Raw genomic sequence first — 23,628 nt, forward strand, 5'->3', positions numbered from 1 at the left:
CCTTGGCCGAGCTGCGCGGATAATACGAGATTGGGAACTAACGCTACGCATTCCGGCTAACTTTATGAAAAAGCCCCCCTCGTTTTTGGAGCCTTTTTTTTTATGTGAACTTTATAAAGGATGTATTTTTACTAAAAGCCCAACTTGAAACACTGGAAACTTTTCCACCGAAATGGAAGGGAATATTCCATGGATTATTTTGTCATTTTTATTGTTTATGCAAATTTGCTACGGTAAGTCCAAATCATTTAATAAGCTCTACATAATAGGTAGACTGGACATAGCTGGACATCCCATAAATTGTACTGTTCCAAATATGATTGGGGCTATTGCCCACTGACATGTTTATATGAAATATAGATTTTCAACTTTTTATTTGTGTTTCATTTGGTGGTTTATTATTAGTTTGAGTAACAAATAGTTTGCGAAGTTGTCCCAAAGCTATTTGCAGTAGCCTTATTGAACTTCAGAAGATAACGTTAGGCTACCGAAGAAACGAATCATTATAAACACAAACTTAGTCACGTCAATGCAATGTATGTGGGGGAGAAATTGATATTTAAACAAAAACAAATCTGATCTTCTTACAATTATGCTTTTTCTTCTGTGTTGTAGAAGTTTGTGCACTATATATCCCATCTGCAGCTCCACCGACTTAACAAACCCAAAGTGTGGAAGTGCTCCTGTAACATCAATACAAGTTTGCCCGAGGGTCGTAGTATTGTGCAATGAGGCTTGACATAAGACGTTTAAAAAATATAATGATTGTATGTTAGAACATCATTTGTTAAAGCTAAATCAGGGGATGATGAGCCAAAGCTACCCCCTCCCTTTTTGAACAAAGACCTTTTAAACAACTGAATGTGTTTTCCCTCGTAGCTGTTGAGCATCGACTGTCAGATATTAATGTAATTCTCTCTAAACAGAAACAATCTCATATGTCAGCATGTATCTCTTTCATGGAAACCAAAACGTTATCTGATTTGGATAAATAAGTACAACAAACATGCTGGTGTGTCTGCAAGATGCCACAAGTGGCAAAGTCTTCCAAGCTAGACATGCTTGAAATCCAGGAGTTTAAAGAGTTTACATTACTTTGGGTAATTCAAAGATACTTTACAAAGGGTTTATTAATATATTCTGTATACTCTTTTTTTTAACATTATTTAAAAGATACTTAAACAGTAGGATGAATTACAGGTTCCCCTTATGTTAAAGTCTTTTGTCAGTTGTGTGGTTGTCTAACACATTTCTCCAATTTCAACAGGGTTCCGATGCCTGGATAAATTCAAACCTTGTGATAATGGAGGGACATGCTTAGATTCACCCTCTCGATGCATGTAAGTGGAAATGATGTAAAGATCTGTGATTTATCCTGCTTTAATACTTCTTTAAGTCAGCTTTTGAAAGGTTTTCAAGTGTAGGCCTTGTGTTTAAATTGACAGGCTGTTATTTGTGAGTTGGTTCTTCAAAGGTTCAGGGGAAAGATTTATTTTCAGTGTGATACTTAAACATGAAGTGAAGATGCTTTCCAAATGTTCTGTTGGCTCTGGTGAAAGATATAACAGATTGATTCACAAGCACCATCAAGCATCAACATGTTGGCTTTGCACCTGTTGTTTAAGAGCTTCGTCAGATTTACTCACAGCTTTTCCTCAAAAGCAAGTACAGTTTTCCTGGTGTGTGTCTTAATGTTTTTGCAATGCTTTTAGATTTTTTTTTTGTGATTTTTCTTTGTTTCTGCCTGCTTTGGGTAGTTTTGAGCTCTCACATCTTTTAACAGTGATGAAGCTTTTGTTTTCCAAATTGGTGAGGGGGGTTGTGTGGGAACCTCTTACAATGGTCGAGTTAAATAGCCTACAGTGTCTTGCCCGGGGGTCATTTGTTATTTTTAAGAACAGTTTAGGAAACATGCCTGAGTGTTTCAGATGATACATATATAGTGATTGATAGAACAAAAACTTCTTGGTTGCCAGCTGTTTCCCTCCAAGACATTACATTTATTATTTTATTGGAGTGGACTAGCAGTTTACAATTGCCAGGTCAAAGTTGAGCCAACAAGGAATGTGCTTTTCACAAGAAAAGACCACGGCACATTGTTTTCAATTATATATATATATATGTTTTTTTTGTTTTTTTTAAACATGTTCATAGTTCCTTAAAATTATTGATCAGAAGTTGCCATTACACACTTGCCAATGTGTAACTCTACTGCATGTGCAACAAGTAACTACCTCCCAGATTTCTTTAATCATTAGCTGGAGCCAAGATGGGTGAGTGTCATTAAGTAACTCAATGTCTAATTGTATGCAGCCAGGTTTTTTTTTCCCGAGCATATCCAAGATCATTTTCTGGGGTAATCATTTACTTCCAGCACCACACAGAAAAAAAAAACGAATGAAAGTGATCACAACCTACATTTTTGAGAAGTGTATTAATCTCCAGATTTAATGAGTTTCTTTTAAAGGGCATCATTCATTCTTTCTCTGTGCTGCTTTATTTCTTCACGCTCTGCAGGGGTGTGTATATATGTTAGGAGTGTAGGAATAGGGCATTTGTAATCACCTGACTGGTTAATTGGCAAGAAATGAAGCACTTCAAGGTTAAAGGGAGGGGATTTCTAATAGAAGGGGACATCAAATGTCCTACCACACAGTGTAGAAAGAGTCCCATAGCAGGGCAGAGCAGCGGAGCGTGGACACATGAGAGTGGTCAGACCAGTCTCTAGACAGAGGTTAGTGGTGGAGCCACCGCACCCCTTCCCCTGGGAGCCTACAGAAACAGGAGCTCCAAAACAGCAGAAAAGATCCTTTATTCTACCAGATACCTGCCTGTAACCTGGCACCATCAGAGCAGGGTGCAGAGAGGTAGAAAAGAAAGGCCACAGCAAAGCAAGCCAATACAGAGTAGAGAAATAGAAATGCAGATACAGATACATGTTTTGGTCTTTGAACGGTTCTGAGAACCAGTAGAGAAATAACCTTGCTTGATATCGTCACTTTCGTTTCGGAGAACCACTCACATTGTTTTACGCAGAGAATATTCATGTTATTTCATTTTTCTTATGGCTTGTAGCTGCTCAAGTGACATTAATACCAAGCTTGTGGCAGCTCCCATTGTTACTGTCCTAGATACCTATTCATCTTCTGTCTGGTTGGAAAACAAGAATGATACCACACTATAGCTTCAACATTTAAGAATATTTCTTCATCTTGTTAGTTTCTTTATGTGTCTGTCTTCCTCCTCGGGTGTCTTGTAAAGATTGCAGGCCAGAGCTGCTGATATGTGACTAAGTTGTAAACTGTTCAAGTGAACACTCTGATACCCATTTCAACTCTCCCAGTTACACAGTAAAACCCAGCTAATGCTGTTAGACTAAATGAGCATTCCAAGCTGGCTCCATGACCCAGCTCCAGACATAGGTTTGACTTCCATTGCCTGCAGGTTGGCTTCAACTGAATTGTGATTGCAATGATGGTTGGCCATGATGGAACAATTATGGTTGGCTCTACTTTTCGTAAAGTAATACATGTTTTAAGGTACAGGAAATCAATTGCACCTAAATTAGCCATTTGAAACACTGCAGAGAGTTGGAACAACTATGGTTGTAACCCCGGGTCAACTGAGGATATGTGAATCCAATATTAACTTATGGCCAGCAGTGTGAAATAAGTCAACTCATGTTGAGCTCAGAATCAATGTCATAGATGAGTTTGTATAAGAAACTGTATAATTAATGTGGGTAGAATGAGTTCGCTTTCCATTGACAAGGAAGCACTTTTTTTCGATAGGTGAAGGTTCCAAGAGACAGCAACTCTGCAATCCAGGTTTACACCGTTTTAAATTGAAATAAACATGGCTTAGATTCAAAGTACGTTCCTTTCTGGTACTGTGAGGTTTTATATTTCTGACACACTGTTCTCCTTGATACACAATGAAAATGTTTTAAAGTATTCTTTCTATGATGCTAGTGTGGCCCAGAGTTTTGAACTTGACAGTGAAGGGTTGATCGAGTCACATAGAGTGCGGCCTTCTAGGTGAGCAATCAGGAAGTCCAGTTAAAGACCCTTTGGCCCCTTAGCTCCACCCTGTGAACAGAATGTGCTGCATGGCTTTGAGAGGGCCACAGCGGCGTGGCCGGAGGAGAGATAATTAGGCAGATTGAGTGGGTGTCATTCAGAGAGGATCCAGCTGGAGGGATCGGATTGGGGGTGGGGAACGGGTAGTGGAAGGCTGGGTAAGGGGGAGGGAGTGTGTGTGGGGGGGGGTACGCCTAGAGGACAGCTGGTGGATGTTGTGATGGTAATCCAGTGAAGTCAGATCTTGACAAAGGGGAAGCATAGGGCCAGGTGCTGCCATTGAGCAGTCAGCCGCCCCCATACTGTGAGAGACAAGCTCGTGGAGGAATGAAGCCGGTAGCACACAGTCCCCCCAGCACATGTTGCGTCTCTCACAGAGCAGTGGCAACAAGGACCACTTTTTTTTTTCTCTGCGTGGCGTCCCAGCTCTGGCGGCTCATCCTCTGCCTCCGTCTCTCAACACAGTGGCAGATCGCAGATTACGACCGATATCTTCCTGTCAGACTCCCCAAGCTGAAAATGAATACATGTGAGGCTTCTCCGCTGAGTGCGGCCCATGGATGAACTCAGTGGTCCTCTTTATTTTTTAAATAGTTTGCCCTTGGTCTCAGCAGCAGAATTAACTTATAAATTGTGAGTGTTTTGTTATGACCTTGCAACTCCCAGCCTCTAGAACATGATGAAAGAGGACTTATTTTGACTTTGACAGCGAGCAGACTGTCCAGTGAGTGTGGAGTGCAAGAACTGTGTGTTTAGAAAGTACCGGCACATATCCTTATTCTTTTTTTCATAAGCATAAATAAAACACATTTTCTCAGGGGAGGGTACAACTTTTCCAAATATAAATGTGCCACCTTTAGGTTAACTCTCTCAAAACAGAATTCCCCAAGATGTGGAAGTATACACAGATACCAAGGCACATATTTACTGACAGACCATAGCAAAGGGACCGATTATATTGTTAGCTTAGTTCGGAGCACCTCAGGGCTAGTGTTTTCTTTGGCATCTTTATGGTGGATTAGAAAGGAATGCTTACTAAGATTCCTCCTGTCCCTCTGGTGCTTTCAGGTTATTGTCCATACCTCCCAACCATTCCCCCTGGTAACCCCTTCAGGAATGCCGACTGAACAATACTGTCAGCCTAGTCGCATTCAAAGTGGGATGTTTAGAATGACTTGTTTGATTTGCAATTACTTACTTTGCAATTTTGTGAGGCAACATAGCCCATATCACTCATGGTGTCCTGGCAGGCAGATGGAGCCATCGTCATTATCCGGGAAAACTATTGCATTACAGACAGGCCCAGTTTTCAATGACTGAATAAGAAAGTTGTCATATTTATGAGAATATGAGTACTCTCTGACCAAGAGGTTACACAATCATAGGGAGGAGGATTTGGGTTTGTTGTCTCGTTTTCTGTCTGGGTCATAACTGGAGACTGGGAGTTGTGGTTCCCAGGCCCCGTCACAGGAAGTGGTGCCTTTTGACCTCTCAGCCACACACATCCTGTCTTATCAGAAAGCTTAAGCAGCTTATTCGGTGCACCCAGGCCTCCTTGAACCTCAACTTTCTCATCCTTCAACATATTTTATTTCATCATTCCCGAATAGCTACGTTGTGGTTTATTCCTTGGAACTTGTATACAAGCATGTGGAAATGAAAAATCGTTTGCTCACTAGCATGTCACACATTTCCGGAAAAACTAGCCCTGTGTGCAGATTGATGTACGTTTTGCCATTATTGTGAGTTGGCACAAGAACATCCAGTTGGTATTTGTTTTATTGTTATAGTTTTTGGAGTCAAAGTATGTCTGGACAACATGCTTATGTAGGAATAAGCCTGCATCTGAAGTTTCAGCCCCTGGTTGTTTGTTCTTATCCGGTAGAAGATGACTTCTGAAGAAACATTCAGGCAATCCTGATTGAAATAACTGAGGTCTGCCAGCAACATTTCCATAGTCTCACCCTTCCTTTAAGGAGAGGAAGGGATGGGTCCACCATTAAATGATTTAGGAAAAAGGCATTCACCTTTCCGCAAAGCACATTTTCCACCAACATTTTGATGACCTTCTCATAATGTAAGAATCATTAAATACAGTTCCACATGGCACAGGAATTGCTACACTACTATCATAGTTTTCTTAAATATTCCATTAGGTATGACTGGCCCACTGATCTCTAGTACTTCTACTGGGGACAGCAGTTGAGGTAATGGACATTATCTGGTTGTTCTTTGTGTTCATGGCACATCATCATTATGAACAGTAAACAAATCTCATTCTCTCAGGACAATAAACATATGAGAGTCTTTGTTCAACAGTTTCAGTCAACATTATTTACCTGGTTGTATTGATTCCACTTGTGAAATGTTTGCTGTGAAATGATGAACAATACAGGCCATTAGAAGGTCTAAGAAATGTTTTCCAAATTATGTTTTATTGTTAAGGCTAATGTGAGACACTGGACAAGGCAATGAAGTGGATCTTTCATGATAGCATGAGGATGAAGTCTTTTGAATGTTAGTTTCAAAGTTAAAGTGGATCTGGTTCAGTTTAGGTGGTTGGGTGGGGTTTATGTGGTTGAGTTAATTGGAGAATGCTTTGAAAGACCTCGACCCAGGGATTTATGCAATGTGGTTATGGGCAAAGTCGTTGCTATTTGAAAAATGTCAGGGAGTATTCTACCATAAAAAGTGTTAAAACTATGGCTCTTGTCTGGCCCTTTTCAAATCCACATTATAGGACACTTATCAACAACATAACAATTTCATTCTCTTGCAGGCAATCTGTTCAGTCCCCCTCTGCCAAGGAAATGCAGGACATTTCTTTGGCATTCTATATTGAAAGTTTTATCCATGTAAATGTGAGTTCTGAAGGACGAATGGAGAAACACACTGAAATGCGAACTTTTCAGTCACATTCATCACTGCTCTTACTTGAGAGAAAATAAAATGTCCTTACATTCACATGTTTAATATTCATGCTCTGGGGGTGCTATGAAAACCTCCTTCTGGAGATTTCAATAGTTTCATTGTGTGCCTTAAGCACAATTGTTGGAACAAACGTTGCACTTTAAACTGTGAAACATGCATCCTTTTAGACATGATCATACTTAATTACCACTCTGAATTGGTCCCGCACGCCACTCAGTGCTACCTTCATATGAAGGGGATCAGTCCTCTGAAGTGCTCCAACTGTCCTTATGAAACCCTGTCTCCCAACACCCCCTTTTTCTCAGTGCAGCTCTCTCTCACCATGGGTTACTGTTGCCAGGCTACAGCCCAGGCCTGTTGGTCCGTGTAAGCCCAGGCCTGAAAGACTAGCTGTTTGGGTCACTGCTCCCCCCCCAACACTTTTATACAAAGGAGTTCTGACTACTTTGGCTCTTTTATTTGGGCCACAAAACACTCCCCAACCCCCAATCTGGCTCTTTGCTGAGAAAGGGAGAGCCAAGCTGGGGAGAGTAGTGCAGAAGAGGCTGCTGGAAGGAGGGGGGATGTGGATGGGCTCCTGTTGGCAGTGTGGTGTCATTATGGACTTGCATAAAGAAGTAGAGCTAGTTCTTGCTTGCTTGTAGAAAAAGGGGAAAATGTTTTGAGAGAAAGAGACACTGTTCGAAGCGTTCCAAAAAAATCCAAATGTGTCTTTTTTGCTAAATAATTGCTTTAACTTTGATCAGTTCATCTCATAAAATGTAGGAGTTAAAATATTGCACCAAGTCAAAGGATGGTAGTTCCGTTGTAGTAGCTCTTCCTCTCAGTTAGCTTTAGGAAATGCCCTCTGAGATAGGAAGAGTCCTTATACTTGTTGTTTTGTGGAGCATGACAGTGTGTAAGAACCGTGTCAGAGATTACAGCCTCTTTGTTCACAGGTGAGCCACCCTCTGACCTCTGGCAGAGTAGCTGCTATTGTATAGGAGAGGATGAGCTCAGGTTACCCTGCTTCAGTGACCCAGAAAGCAGGAAAACTGGCATTGTGTTACACAAGTTTAGGTGATGGAATCTACTAGCATAAATCAAACAGTTTTAGACAGACGATCCTCACACTCGATACAGAACACTTGAGAAATCACAGTGCTGGAATGTCATATTTCAATTTCAAAATGTTTTGTAAGGTTATTTGCACATTAAACTCTGCTTTAAACTGTTTCCCTTAAATGTTTAACAAATGCAATCTCTTTCTTTCTTCTTTTATTACTTTTGTCTTTGGATCTTGTCTTGTATGGGTTCACAAGAGGCTGAGGCTGGGTGTAAGTTTCTTCTCCCTGTGTTTGGGCGTGTATTGATTGTTGCATGTGTTTGCTTTGTTGCAGTGGTGCTTTCCTGTTACAATCCTTAAAGTCTGTTAAGAAGATCTGTTAATGCATGTGTTTGTGAATGATGATCACATCTCTTGAGTGTTGTGAAATGGCTAATGTGTGTGTGTGTGTGTGTGTGTGTGTGTGTGTGTGTGTGTGTGTGTGTGTGTGTGTGTGTGTGTGTGTGTGTGTGTGTGTGTGTGTGTGTGTGTGTGTGTGTGTGTGTGTGTGTGTGTGGTGTGTGTGTGTTGGTTACTGGGCTTTTCCCATGAGCAAAACAGAAAAAATGTTTGGGCTTAAAATCTGGCAGGGGAGTTAGATGCCAGACACACAGAAGTTCATTGACAGATGCGGACAGATGCTTGGTGCTGGTGCTGCAGCTGGCAAAAGTCCTCAAAAGTTAAACTCAGAGATTACCCATTCTGGCCGCCCCTCCGCTGCACTTAAAGACCACCTCTTCGTCTGCTGCACTGTCTTCCTCAAAGGTCAGAAGTCGACACTCACTATATATGACTCAGGGGCCCATTGCACAACAGCAGCCTGCACCTGCCTCCTACATCCGCCACAAATAAGGCCAGGCCTAGGCACGGTTCCTGCCTCTCTGTTCCCAGAAAAGCGATGGAATCCACAAGGTTGTAAAGAGTCTGATAAGGAGACTCTCAGGTGCACCAGGGCAAAGTTCCATGTCTCTCACAGTCTCTGCACTGATAGCATTCTGATTTGTTTGTTATGGGAGTAGCATGTTGGCAATGAGTCAGGTCTAGACAAAAGAATGTGTGTTTTTGCTGCTCGGTTGGGTTTGCATTTGCAAGGGAGGACAAATTATTTATCAGGCATAACTACTACCGGCATTCTTACACAACCACCCACACAGACTAAGACACACCAATGCGCTGAACACACTTTCCAAACATGCACTTGGACCGCCAATATTTCTTGGAATTAGTTGTACGTTATTGTCTGTCCACAAAGCCTTGGTTTAGTGAGAAGAAATGTCCACAGTGCAACAAAGTGGCTGACTGTTACCCTAGTATTTGTCAGCTCTATAAGCAACTTTCTTTCTCAGCCTTTTCAAATCCCTTTTTGTGCCACATTTGTGTTTCATTTTTAGTGACACCCTAGATTCCAGACATAGTTAATTTGCCTCTAAATAAACCCAGCCAAGCCATGACAAATAGCCATGGGGACCAATGGTGGGGGGTGAGGAGGGATGTTTGGTTGGGGGTTAGGCTTGCTTGTTCGTCTGTGAGGTTGCTAGGGCAACATGGATCGTGCATTCGGAGTGAGTGCAGTGTTTTCATTGCAGGGACTAGGGATTACAGGAAATATGACTTGACATTCTTGCTAAAACTGACCACTCTTTCCTTCTCTTATTCTGACTTTACGCCAATTTCAATTTCTAAGACATTCTCTCCTGGAGAGCAGCCCCACCCAACTCCCTGCAGCCTGAGTGACATTATCATCACAATCAGACGGGGGACCTCTGACATTTGACCTCTCAGCGCGTGAGAGGAGGGGGCTTGGAGTGTGGGGGGGGGGGAGCCAAGCTGGCGTTCAGGGGGGCTTTAGGAGATGGTAGCATAGTTGTTATAACTGTCTGAATAACTCTTTCAACATTGGTGCGCCAGAGCTGCTTTACTTAACTTCCACACCAGAATGCAGTCTCTCAGTGCTGACCATAGGACAAAGCTACACTCCCTACAGCATTTTCTGTTGTTTTGATACTTAAATACTATTTATACATCAACAAACTAGTACTTTGGAGACATACTACTTTTTCTGCACTGTTTTGGTGTATATGCACATTGTGTCTGTATACCTACTTTCTTCATGTTTAGCCCTGTGGCTCCTACAATTCGCTATTGCCTTTAAAGCTAGAAAAACGCTAAATTATTCGTAGGCTCTAGTTTTACTGAGCAGTCAGAAATAAAGCAGGCCATTTCAGTGGACATCTTTGTAGCTTCTAGCCTGGGGAAAGGGTCTCAAAATTGTTTTAGTCTTTGTTATAGTTTATTAGTGGGGGAGGGCACATCAAAAAAGTAAAGAATGAACAAATACCAGTTTAGTGGTGATGCTCCTGCAAAAAAAGAGAATAGATGAAAACTCATTGTTTATCCTGCCCAGGGGTTCCGCTCGAATGAAAGAAAAGACAGAGCCCAAGGGCGGGCGAAAACCCAGCCGTCACTGCCTTGTCATCAGCATCAAACAGCCTGTTTGAAGAGGGGGCTTGTTCCCAGCCAGGGGCTCTACTGTGGATATAAAGTTACAAGCTCATACTGGACCCTTAGTTAGTCCAAACCATCTCTCCCTTAGGACCTCTGCAGAGAGCTATAGGACGCTCTGTTTGTGTTTTTATCTCAACTTCTTGGTGGAGCAGGTTTAGGTCAGGCTTATACCATGTCTACGTAGCCCGTGTATCAAAAGCAGCTTGTTTGCCAAGCAGCAGGAACAGCTCAGCCCCCCAAATGTTTCTACATAGGATACATTTAGGCCCAGCATTGAGTGTGGGTTACCTGTGTTTTGGCAGCGCTGAGAGGCCCATACAAAATCATTGTAGCTACGGACAAAGAAAAATAGACTTGAAGCAGAACAAATCTCCAAAATAGCCTATCTGTTCCCTCAGAGATATGTGAGACAGATGCACAAAATGTGTCTGAAACGCTTTATGTGTGGACAAGGCGTTAATGTCCCATGCACAATGCTCCGTTGTATCAGAATTTAGTCACTAGAAGGAGGATATGTTGTTTCAATCAAATACCACAGCTGCTGCTTGAATTCGTCTCATGGGTTCTGTGTGTAATCCTTGTTTTTCTCATGTCAGTATTTGTTGGCAAATGTTAAGTTTCCAGAATGCTGTTTCTGGGTGTGTTCCTCTTATATATGAGAACAGAAACAAGAGCTGAGCTTGGAAAAAAAACGTTAACTGTGGAACAATGTTAGCTGACATTAAGAAACTGAGGCTTTTCGGCTGGAAGTAACAATAGAATATTCCTTTTGAAGCCTATAAGACACCTACGGGTTGCCTGCCTCTATCCATAAACAATTCATTGCATGATAAGTACTTATGGGGCAAGCTTTGTTATGACAAATTAATTCCAGGTCCCAGAAACATCTTTTAAGCCAATGTATGAGTCAGGCAGCGGGCCTTGCCAAGGCCTCTTTGGGGCCCAGATTGCCAAACCAAGAACATGAGGGACTTAGGGTATGCTGGAGTTTGAGTCGCAGCTCTGTCTTAAATGCCTTGTGACCTGTTTTGACCTGCAGGCCAAAGATATCCTAATGTGTTGTGTGTGTTTGAATCTGTTGTCTAGATGTCGTCCAGGATACATTGGTCCTCTGTGTCAGCAACTGGATCCCTGTCATCAATCGCCATGTCTGAACGGAGCAGTTTGCAAGGGCCAGGTGGTCAATGGTATCCCACAATCCACCTGTGTGTGCCAAAGAGGGTTCAGAGGTAAATCTATCAGAGTTTGTCTTCATTAGAAAGTTCAGATTTCAGAAGGGTGATTAAAAGTTTCTATTTTTACTAATAACATTCATTTTCCAATCTCCAGGCAAAGACTGCTCCCTCATTGACGCATGTGCCACAAGTCCCTGTGCCAATGGAGCCCGTTGTGCCCATTGGAATAACCACTACAACTGTTCCTGCCCACCTGGCTTCCAGGGAAAGAACTGCCGCAGTGACATTGACGAGTGCCGCAAGCCTGGCATGTGCCTCAATGGTGGCCTCTGCATGAACACCCATGGGTCCTTCCGCTGCCAGTGCCAACCTGGATACAGTGGGCGCACATGTGAGGTGTCCGTCCTTCCCTGTGCCCCTTCTCAGTGCATGAACGGGGGCACCTGTCGACAGACCAGCGACCATTCCTACGAGTGTGCTTGCCTACCAGGTACCAGCAGTATAGAACACACACACACACACACACACACAAAATCATCAACTGTTAGGGTTTTCCCAGGCCCTCTGCACAGTGCTACAGGCATACATATATTCCCAGGCTGATGACGTAGCTTTTAGTGTTGTTGCTGGGATTTACTCCTCTCTCCCAGGTCAGCTTTCTTTCTGCTATTAATAGCTACAGATGTGAGATGGGATGGTGGGAGAGTTGAAGAGGCAGCCCGCCGTCACTCTACTCCACTCTGCTCTTTTCACAACAGAAGGAATTTACTTTATGGGCCTTCTGGTTTCCCACTGGGGAGCTGACAGGAAATGTCTCTTGCCAGAGAGGAAGTCATTGAAACTGTGAGAGATTATAAAATAAGCAAACACTGCAGGGAGTGCAGACCCCTGAAGCAGGCAGGAGTCATGGCTGATGCTGGCATCGTGTGGGAACCATCATGAGAACATGTAAACAATCAGACACCCTCTAAACCTTTTTATTGCCCACATTGCCCTACACCTCCTCTAGTGTGGGAAATATAACTCAAGGTCATGAGTAGGGATGTTTAGTGTTTGGAACAGGAACCACTGAATGTTTAATAAACTGTCCGCTAGTGTGTGTTACTGTGTCTGTGTATAATAACTCTTTTTTTGTTTCTCCATCTGGCTCAGGGTTCGAGGGACACAACTGTGAGAATAATGTGGATGACTGTCCAGGACACAAGTGTATGAATGGAGGAATATGTGTAGATGGAGTCAACACGTACAATTGTCAGTGCGCACCAGAATGGACAGGTACAGCTCAATTTACATCCTATTTGAAATAAACTTTAAATATGTACATTTATATATAAACAGATGTGTGATACAAAATCTCATCTAATCACAATAGGGCAATACTGTGCTGAGGATGTGAACGAGTGTCTCATGCAACCAAACGCCTGCCATAATGGGGGTACTTGCTTCAACACCATTGGTAGTCATACATGTGTCTGCGTGAATGGTTGGACTGGAGATGACTGCAGTGAGAACATTGATGACTGCGCCATAGCTGTTTGTTTCTTTGGGGCCACCTGCCATGACCGAGTAGCATCCTTCTTCTGCGAGTGCCCAGTTGGAAAGACAGGTTAGTGGTTTTATCTGTTGGTCTCTGTGTCATTATTGTTCCTGGCTGCTAAATTGTTGATTTAATTTGTTTTCTTTTTTTTATTTCTCCACAGGTTTGCTGTGCCACCTTGACGATGCATGTGTGAGTAACCCCTGCAACGAGGGGGCAGTGTGCGACACCAACCCCCTCAATGGCCGCGCCATTTGTACCTGTCCCGCCGGCTTTGTAGGAGGTGCATGCAACCAGGATATGGATGAGTGTTCGATTGGTAATTTAGATTTTTTTTCCCTTACAATTGTCAGTACTGTGGTTATATTGTCATCGCTTTATTTTTCCCTCTGGCTGTGTATGGTATGCTGATATTAATACTTGTTCCTGCAGGTGCCAACCCATGTGAGCATTTTGGAAAATGTGTAAACACAGAGGGCTCCTTCCAGTGTCAGTGTGGCCGAGGATATGCCGGTCCACGGTGTGAGATTGACATCAATGAATGCCTCTCCATGCCCTGCCAGAATGATGCCACTTGCCTGGACCGCATTGGAGAGTTCACCTGCATCTGCATGCCAGGTATTAAGGCTTGATTGGTTGTAATTTACTACTGTAAAATAAAACAATACAGAACATCAATTCAGCATGTTGTCTTCCAGCCTAAACCAATAGCAGAGGAGAACAACTTGCTGAAGCATCATGCAGTTCTTCCATACAGACTGCCAGTGTAGACTGTTATGTAATGAATTCCCATTGACACTGGGGGTATGGAGGCACTGCTGCACTCTCTGTGCAGTATACAGCCAGACAGGGTATTAGTTTGGACTAAGTGATGGTTTGGACCCTCAGTGACAAAAACACAGTGAAACTCTCACGCACAGACCTACATGCATCCTGGGGTTTTGGGAACTATACAAATTAGAGCTGGGAGTCGGGTCTATAGGACTGTATGTGAGAGAGGGCGAGCAGTTAGGGGGAGGAGTGTGCTGTGAATACTAATGAGTGGTAGAGTGGTGGGAATAGAGAGGAACAATAGGGCCCCTCTGTGCTCCACTTTGCACCCCTCATACACAGAGAGGGAAAGAGGCCTTTTCCCAGAGCCTATCCCCCTCCCCCTTCATTTCCAGGGACATACCCTTCCTCTTCACCCTCCTCATCATCAGCCAGCCTGGCAAAGCTCATGTGGAGTTGCTGATTATTTCTGATTCCACGCTAGCCTCTCCCACCACTCGGTTCCACACTCTGTTTCACCTCAATGAAGGAACCCTCCAAAGTTTGCTAATGCAGAATGTATAACATGCATCTTGTGAATGGGACATTGACCCAGGGAGGGGTAATGCTCCATGGACAGTAGGTTGTGGTGATTCTAAGTCAGTAGAGTGGGAACACTGGGGATGCTCCAAGAGTCTTTTATTTCATCCTGTGGTTCAGCAGAGACCAATGTCAAAATTAGAAATGATTCCCACAGATCCTTTATCAGCTGCACACAGTACAAGCAATTACATTCACAGCACGCTGGCTTGAACTGACATAACGTTACATAAAGATCTAATCATTTTAAATCTGCTTCCACTTCTCAAAAAATTTCAACTCATTGTGATCTTCTTTTCTCAGGTTACATGGGGACGTACTGTGAGGTTGACGTAGACGACTGTGAGAGCAACCCGTGTGTGAATGATGGTATCTGTCGGGACATGGTCAATGGCTTCACATGCACCTGCCAGCCAGGTAAGACTTATCCACCAAAACGTTTTTCCCATTTACCTTTGTGTATTTCTAGCCCTGTTCACAACTCTAACTCAGTGACAGCAGCAGTCAGAACAGAGAGCTAAAGTTTAAATGTCCCCAGAACCAGAGAAGGGAGGGTCAGCCTGGCTTCTTTTGCCTGCTGGTGTTTAGAAGCACCACTCGTATGAAAAGGCAGACCCACAAGGCTGCCTATCCTCTCCTCTTGCCTGAACAAAGACACTATTGTGACCCCCGCTCCCCTCCTCTGTGGAATGTGGAAGGGACAGCAGTCTCCCTCGTCTTGCCCTGGCGGTGGTGGGGAACAGCAGTCCTGCTAATGAGATTCTTTTCCAGGTCCTCAATTTACATCTGGGACAGACGTCCCCTCTCCACCCCCCCATCTAGCTATTGAGCCGGTGGAGCTGATGCAGGAAGGGGAGCAGGGGGAGTGGGGGTCCCTAAAAGAGAAAACAATCCCACTGTCTCCTCTGAACCCCCCCCTTTTGCAGTCCAAGCACCAACACACAGACCATCCTGACACTGTTAATCAACTGAGCAGTGTGCTACCAATGCACCAATTCACCCCTGTCTGGGCACTGTGCCCACCGATTTCAAGCCTGCTAAGTTTCTCAAGCTTTTCAAGCCTGTAGAATTAACATAACCTTACTCTTGTTTTTATTATTATTATTATTATTACTATTATTATTATTATTATTATTATTATTATTGTTAAAGTTACATTTAACTGTTTAAAAAAAATGTACCTTCACCAGAGTCCAGACATTCCTGTGCAGGCAGAAATGTACAACAACAAAAAGTGAGCTTAGACTGCATATGTGACATTTTGCTGCTCAGATATTTTAATACCACCAGATAGCAATACACATTTATTTTAATATTCATTTGTAGGCATTACATTTGTTAGTCCTCCCTCACAAACATTATCAAGGTCACCTGTTTCCCAATGCATTTGCATGTAGTGGTCATATTAGCATTGGTCCAAGTGCACAAATGACATGTCCTTAACCAGTCGCGATGCTCTCAAACCCAACCTAAGCCAGACGTCACTAACCAAGCAAAAGACCTCTGGCCTTCTAAGAAGGGACAGAACTGCCCTCTGACCTGAGCGTGGACCATTCCACTGGACCCTCTTTCTGACCCTTCACCTCTGTGTTTGCATGTCCCAGGGTTTACTGGCACCATGTGTCAGATCGACATCGATGAGTGCGCCAGCACGCCATGCCAGAATGGGGCAAAATGCTACGACAGACCAAATGGGTTCGAGTGCCGCTGTGCTGAAGGTAAGGGCTTCTGTACCTAATATGAGTTGATGGTTGTTAGACAATATCCAATATGTCTTCCCAGGCAGAAGAGCAGATGATCCTTAAACACTTGTTGGGCTGTTTGGTCTTTGTTAAATGTTCAGTGTTTTGAGGGGGTCCGATTTTTCGATGGTTGTCTGCTGGCCAAGCAGACTGACTTGAGGCCCCTAATCCCCCTCTTTCCCTCGTCGGTCTCAGGATCATGGGGTCACTGAGGACCAGCAGCCTTGGTCATCACCCCGACATCTGTTCATCTGTTAAACCCCTACAAACCACCTTCTGCCACATCTTAACTTTCATTCCTTCACATTCAGTCATATTCATAGATAAAGAGATGCAGTGAAAAAGTTTATCTTCACAAAGGCTGTATGTATGAACTGATTTGGAGTATACATTGATATTTAACATGTTCTTTTGGACCCAAGCCTACAGAGGAGCCTGTTTCATTGTTTCAGTGGCCAGCTGCTTGGTATTCCCTGTGTTTGTGGGCCCCTTCTGTTGAGTGAAGTGGCTCTGTTTGACGTGGGGCAGTCTATTGTTCCCTCCGCCACTGAGAACAAAAGCAGGCCTGGGAGGCCTGTGTAGGGCCCTTCTTTACTGCTTTACCCAACTCAGCACTGCACTACACACACACCACACAAACCAACCCTTGCTTTCCCAACACACAGACACTGTCGACATGGAAACCACAGTAATTAGAAACCCCAAACTGTAGACTCTTTTATAAAGAAAAACTGGGAAACAGACCGCGGAAGTTCAATTAAATAACTAATAAATTCAAATAAAAGGCTTTGCTCCGTCAAATGACATAAATGCCATAACATCAATCTCCATTTGGGCTTTTCAGGTTATGAGGGGACACTCTGTGACAGTAACATCAACAACTGTCAGCCCGACCCATGCCACCATGGTACTTGCATTGATGGTATTGCCAGCTACAGCTGTAACTGTCATGCTGGCTACACAGGCTATCGCTGTGAGAACCAGCTCAATGAGTGCCACAGCAACCCTTGTCAGAATGGGGGCAAGTGTGTGGATCTAGTCAACAAGTACATCTGCCAGTGTCAACATGGGACATCAGGTAAGAGGAGATCACAATAGTCTGACATTGTTAATGCAAACCTTTCAATTATTAATTTAAAAGAAATATAAGCTAGCCAACATTTAGAGAAAATTCAGTGCAACTGTAGGTGTACAGTATGCTCAAACATCTGCAAGCAATAAGGCTGTTGAGGGTGATCAATTATATAGAATAGATGTTTCATAATGTCTTATCATTTTGATTGACCTTTTCTGTACTGAAGTGTATTCCTTTCTTAATGGAACTCTAACTTTTTGTCAAAACAGGCACAAACTGTGAAATAAACTTTGATGATTGCTCCAGTAACCCATGTGACTATGGTATTTGCAAAGATGGCATCAACCGATATGACTGTGTTTGCAAACCTGGCTTCACCGGTAAGGCCCAAACAAAATAAAATACAAATTTGAAATGTGAAAACAATCCTCAGTGGAAATGTTAACAAACACACGTCTGATTGATTTCTAACATCTCTCTTGCCAGGTTCCAAGTGTAATATGGAGATAGATGAGTGCTCATCCAGCCCCTGTAGAAATGGGGGGACATGTGTGGATGAAGAGAATGGATTTCACTGCCAGTGTCCAGAGGGCTTTAAGCCTCCATACTGTTACTCCCAGGTGGACGAGTGTGGCAGTAGCCCATGTGTCCATGGCTCATGCAGGGATGACATTAATGGGTATGAACTGTTCTCTAGCTTGTTGCTAATTCTGCAAGTTTCAACTCAGTTCATTGTATCATGCATAACTTGGACATTTTTGGGATTATTGACTGTAACCCTATATTTTCTAGGTACCGCTGTGACTGTGAGCCTGGATGGGTCGGGAAGAACTGTGATCTAGACAGGAACGACTGTTTGCCGAGTCCCTGCCAGAATGCTGGCACATGCATCGACCAGCTCAATGGCTTCACCTGCAAGTGTCGCCAAGGCTTCAGAGGTAATACATAAGAAGCAAACTGCCACATATGCATTAATTTAAGAATTTACTAAGTATCTGATTTCTCCAATGTTTTCCAGAGTTTTCCTCCTCTTGAAAGACAATTGTCTACCTCCCCCTAGTGGTGTTAAAACATATTGTTAGGCAACATTTTAGGCTGATTCTAATTTATGTAATGTCTTCTCTGCCCGTCAGGTAACCTATGCCAGATGAACATCAACGAATGTGCTTCCAGTCCCTGTCTGAACAAGGGCACTTGTGTGGACGGTGTAGCAAGCTTCACCTGTCTGTGTGAGCTTCCTTACAATGGACCCACTTGTGCTGAGGTCCTCACCCCTTGCTCCCCTAACCCCTGTGCCAATCATGCCCTCTGCACACACACACCAGATTACTTGGGCTATCAATGCAACTGTCAGACAGGTTGGCAAGGTAAGATAACTGCGTACTTGTTTATTTTAAAATAATCTTTCTTGAATCTTACCGAAAGTCTTGATAAATAAACTCCTATTATCTGGAATTAAACCTTATTGTACCCTTTTTTCATTCTTCAGGTCAATTGTGTAATGTGGATGTAAATGAATGCATCTCCAACCCCTGCAAGAATCGTGGGACCTGCACTAACACACTTGGAGGCTTTGTGTGCTCCTGCAGAGCTGGATTTACTGGGCTGACATGTGAAACAGACGTCAACGACTGTACTCCTAGTAAGTGGCCACATAAACAAAGCGTGCTGAATTGCCTGTTGCTGTAAAAAACTAATACCAAGACTATGAATACTGTTCTTGACCAAAGTCTTCCTCTCTTTATTGCATCAGATCCATGCCTAAGTGGAGGTTCCTGCACAGACTCTGTGAACTCCTTCCACTGTAGCTGCTTGGCAGGCTTCACTGGGCCCCGCTGTGCTTTAGAGATCAATGAATGCCAGAGTTCGCCGTGCAAAAATGGAGGCACATGCACAGACTATGTTAACTCCTACACCTGCACCTGCAGGCCGGGCTTTACTGGCAACCACTGCGAAACCAACATCCCTGATTGCACCGAAAGGTGAGTGTATATTTTACATTGCTTTTAAACCTGTTCACATGTGTATAATTACTGAATATGACAATAAAATGTGTACATTTCCACAGCTCTTGTTTCAATGGAGGTTCCTGCACAGATAAGATCAACGGCTATTCCTGTAACTGCCGCTCAGGCTTCACTGGCTCCCACTGCCAATATGAGGTCAATGAGTGTGACTCCCAGCCCTGCCTCAATGCAGGCATCTGTCAAGATGCCCTAGAGTCCTTCCGCTGCTCCTGCCCCAAGGGCTATACTGGCTCACGCTGCCAGGTAAACACTCATTGGTTCTTCTTAAAAATATCTTGTTATGTTCCTTGAGTCTTCATCGCTTCAGGTTTTAAGTAAAGTACATCCTGACAATTTTGTCTTCTGGCTATCCAGACACCTGTCGATTGGTGCAGACGCTCATCTACCTGCCAGAATGGAGGACGCTGTCGCCAAAAGGATGCTTCCTTCACCTGTGAATGTACTAACGGTTGGTCTGGACGTTACTGTGACATCTCCAGGGTCTCTTGTGAGACAGCTGCACGCCAAAGAGGTATGTGGAAAACAAATTACATTTAACGTTTCTGTTGTGTTGTAACAGTGTTTAAAGTCAACATTTCTTCCGATCAGGGCTCCAGACAGATGAGCTGTGCCACCATGGTGGTCACTGTGTCAACACTGGGAATTCCCACTATTGTAAATGCCCCACTGACTACACAGGAAGCTATTGTGAAAGCCAGGTAGACCACTGTGAAGACAAACCCTGCCGCAATGGCGCCACCTGCAGGGGATATGTGGGAGGGTACCAGTGTGACGTAAGTAAAAAAAAAATCTATATTATGTGCGTTTTTGTCAGATTAAGTTAGTATTCACACAGTGCTTCATCACAATTGTTGAAGTAATGTTATTGTCTTCTGTATGCCTTTACAGTGTATGCCAGGATTTACGGGACAGAACTGCGAGATAGAGATCAATGAGTGCCAATCTCATCCTTGCCAGAATGGAGGCACTTGCATTGATCTGGTGGGACATTATATCTGCTCCTGTCCGCCTGGCACACTTGGTATGTTAGCACATATTTAACAGAAACAATATTTCGAGTGGCGCTTTTAAGATATTTTACAACAAATTACTGGAAAATATAATAATATTTAACAATCCTCTTTTTTTAAGGTGTTCTCTGTGAGATAAATGAAGATGACTGTGCTCTACCTCTGAGGCTGCGCAGTGCTCCTCCTAAGTGCCTTAACAATGGCACCTGTGTGGACAGAGTGGGTGGATACCGCTGCAACTGTCCCCCTGGATTTAAAGGAGAAAGATGTGAGGGAGACATAAACGAGTGTCTCTCCAACCCCTGCAGTCCCCCCAACAGTCTTGACTGCATACAATTGCCAAATGACTACCAATGTGTCTGCAAACCTGGATTCACTGGCCGAAAGTGTCAGAACAGTTTCAGTGTGTGTGAGTCTCAACCTTGTCAGAGTGGAGGAGTGTGTTCTGTATCCAGCAGCTCTGCAATGGGATACACCTGCACATGTCAGCTTGTAAGTGTACATTCACATTAAGTATTCAAAAAATGATTTGGAGTTTATACATCACAGCTTTCATTATTTGTGTATTGAAAGCCTACAAACTAATTGCTTACATTTTGGCTATTTTTAGGGTTATGCTGGGCTTAATTGTGAAAGAATCATGTCCTGTCGGGAGCTGCCCTGCTACCATGGTGGTAGCTGTGCACTCACCCAAAGGGGGGTGCGTTGCACCTGCCATCCAGGTTACGGTGGACCCCAGTGCCAGCATCGCAGCAATGAAGGCTGCTCCTCCAAGCCCTGCCAGAATGGAGGGTTGTGCACTGAAGAAACAAGCTTCCCATACTTTCACTGCCAGTGTCCCAGTGGCTGGACAGGAAAACGGTGTGAGCAGGACATCATGCCAAACAAGCCTCAAGTACCCATATGCCCTCTAGCAGACTGTCGTAGCAAAGCCAAAGATGGTGTTTGCGACAAGGAATGTAACACTTTCTTTTGTGACTGGGACGGCGGGGATTGTTCTCTTACATCAAAAAACCCCTGGGCTCAATGTTCACAATGTTGGAGTGTCTTTAACAACAGCCAGTGTGATGAGTCCTGCAACAACGCTGATTGTCTGTATGACAACTTTGACTGCATGAACAAGGAGAAAGTTTGCAAGTAAGTTTACTTTTACTCTTAATTTGATTCCCTCGTTTTTTCTGTACTTATCCGAGAAATCTCAAGCTGATTATTTTCTTTGTGTCGTCTCCAGTCCAGTGTATGAAGCCTACTGTATAGACCACTACGCTAATGGAGAGTGTGACCCCGGCTGTAACTCAGTGGAGTGTGGCTGGGATGGTTTGGACTGTGCAAAGAAGGTTCCAGAAGTCCTTGCTGACGGTGTCTTGATTTTGGTAGTCCTACTTCCCCCCGAGGAGCTTCAACGCACCAGCACAGCTTTTCTGCAGAAATTAAGTGCTATCCTACACACCTCACTGCGATTCCAGCTGGACGGGAATGGAGATGCCAAGATCCACCCATACACTCGCGGGGCACGCCTCAAGCGGGAGCTGCAGCCTAAACAGGAGGTCATCGGGTCAGTCAGACATACAGTAAACATAAAATATTGTGTTTTTCTTATACATTGAACATTACACTAAATACCTGCCTGTCTGCTATTTTTGTAGATCCATAGTGTACTTGGAAATAGACAACCGTCTGTGCGCCGCTCAGAGCTCTGAGGGCTGTTTCCCGTCAGCTGAAAGAGCTGCAGACTACCTGGGAGCTCTGTCAGCTGTAGAAATGCTTCGTTTCCCATACCCAATCAAAGAAGCCGTTGGTGAGTAGGGATACTTAATGGCCACAATTTAAACTTGTAAGACAAAGAAAGTACAGGCGTGCTAACTAGTTTCTCTTGTCATGACAGGTGTTGAAAGGGATCCCCCTCCTGACCCAATACCTCAATGGGCCAAGCTGATGCTGGTTGGGTTAGCTTCCCTTTTCCTTATGGTCATCCTGGTGCTAGGAATGTTGATTGCTCGTAGAAAGAGAGAACACAGTACCCTTTGGTTCCCTGAGGGCTTCTTCTTAAAGAAGGAACCCAGCAGCAACAAAAACCGCAGGGAACCTGTGGGTCAGGATGCTCTTGGAATGAAGTAAGTTATTTGTTTGCAATTATGTGGTATTATAAGGTCTGAATTTCATAAGCAATTTAAGTGGGAATTCTGTAAGGGGTTTACTTTGAAATTGTATTGGTTTTCTTTGTGTCTTACTTTGTTTACCATATTTGTCCTTTAACAGACACATGGCAAAAACTGCGGAAGAATCTCTCCTTGGTGATCACAGTGACCAGTGGATGGACACAGACTGTCCAGAGGCAAAAAGGCTTAAGGTCAGTTACACATTGTCTTAACATTTAAAAATGGCAATTTACTTAGACGCAAGCACACACATGTGTACATACAATTTATCACAGGATGTCAGCTTGTGTTGAAGCTTGAATTAAATATTGAAATTAAATTCTCTCCTTCTGTGAGTTCAGGTTGAGGAGCCAAGTATGCTCTCAGACAGTGAAGATGCAGTGGACTGCAGGCAGTGGACACAGCATCACCTCGCAGCTGCAGATATTCGTGTGCCTCCCACTATGGCCCTCACCCCACCCCAAGGAGAATTTGAAAGTGACTGCATGGATGTTAATGTCCGAGGCCCAGGTTGGTAACTTTAAGATTAATTATCTGTTATTTTGAACTCTTGAACAGATACAATCTAAACCACTGTTTTCATCTCATACCAGATGGTTTTACACCTCTGATGCTGGCATCATTCTGTGGAGGCGGCTTAGAGCCTGAGGTGACAGAGGAGGAGGAGAGTGAGGAGTGTTCTGCCAACATCATCTCTGACCTAATCTACCAGGGAGCTTCCCTAGCTGCCCAAACCGACCGAACTGGGGAGACAGCGCTCCACCTGGCTGCTCGCTACGCCCGTGCTGATGCTGCTAAGAGGCTGCTGGATGCTGGTGCAGATGCTAATGCTCAGGATAACACCGGTCGCTCACCTCTACATGCTGCAGTGGCCGCAGATGCACAGGGGGTCTTCCAGGTAAACAACATGCACTTTTTACTGGCGGTGTTAGAAATGCCTATAACAAATGTAAG

General features: G+C 43.8%; 1 protein-coding gene across 1 annotated transcript in view; it reads left to right on the forward strand.

Moving 5' to 3' along the window:
- Positions 1 to 23,628, forward strand: part of notch3 (notch receptor 3) — a 27,801-nt gene continuing 4,173 nt past the window's right edge. Inside the window, exons 1-29 of the mRNA XM_010779314.1 lie at positions 1 to 233; positions 1,268 to 1,340; positions 11,686 to 11,828; positions 11,929 to 12,264; positions 12,927 to 13,049; positions 13,147 to 13,380; positions 13,475 to 13,630; positions 13,744 to 13,929; positions 14,965 to 15,078; positions 16,266 to 16,379; positions 17,248 to 17,481; positions 17,748 to 17,858; positions 17,965 to 18,157; positions 18,271 to 18,416; positions 18,612 to 18,845; positions 18,968 to 19,120; positions 19,232 to 19,460; positions 19,547 to 19,748; positions 19,860 to 20,016; positions 20,094 to 20,278; positions 20,394 to 20,526; positions 20,637 to 21,007; positions 21,126 to 21,652; positions 21,747 to 22,070; positions 22,162 to 22,313; positions 22,401 to 22,629; positions 22,775 to 22,865; positions 23,016 to 23,184; positions 23,268 to 23,572. Of these exons, the coding sequence (XP_010777616.1) occupies positions 173 to 233; positions 1,268 to 1,340; positions 11,686 to 11,828; positions 11,929 to 12,264; positions 12,927 to 13,049; positions 13,147 to 13,380; positions 13,475 to 13,630; positions 13,744 to 13,929; positions 14,965 to 15,078; positions 16,266 to 16,379; positions 17,248 to 17,481; positions 17,748 to 17,858; positions 17,965 to 18,157; positions 18,271 to 18,416; positions 18,612 to 18,845; positions 18,968 to 19,120; positions 19,232 to 19,460; positions 19,547 to 19,748; positions 19,860 to 20,016; positions 20,094 to 20,278; positions 20,394 to 20,526; positions 20,637 to 21,007; positions 21,126 to 21,652; positions 21,747 to 22,070; positions 22,162 to 22,313; positions 22,401 to 22,629; positions 22,775 to 22,865; positions 23,016 to 23,184; positions 23,268 to 23,572 (5,685 nt within the window). The 5' untranslated portion in view covers positions 1 to 172. The remainder of the gene's footprint in view (positions 234 to 1,267; positions 1,341 to 11,685; positions 11,829 to 11,928; positions 12,265 to 12,926; positions 13,050 to 13,146; positions 13,381 to 13,474; positions 13,631 to 13,743; positions 13,930 to 14,964; positions 15,079 to 16,265; positions 16,380 to 17,247; positions 17,482 to 17,747; positions 17,859 to 17,964; positions 18,158 to 18,270; positions 18,417 to 18,611; positions 18,846 to 18,967; positions 19,121 to 19,231; positions 19,461 to 19,546; positions 19,749 to 19,859; positions 20,017 to 20,093; positions 20,279 to 20,393; positions 20,527 to 20,636; positions 21,008 to 21,125; positions 21,653 to 21,746; positions 22,071 to 22,161; positions 22,314 to 22,400; positions 22,630 to 22,774; positions 22,866 to 23,015; positions 23,185 to 23,267; positions 23,573 to 23,628) is intronic.

Source organism: Notothenia coriiceps, unplaced genomic scaffold (assembly GCF_000735185.1).
Source record: "Notothenia coriiceps isolate Sejong01 unplaced genomic scaffold, NC01 NC01_scaffold00020081, whole genome shotgun sequence".
Classification (NCBI taxonomy): Eukaryota; Metazoa; Chordata; class Actinopteri; order Perciformes; family Nototheniidae; genus Notothenia; species Notothenia coriiceps.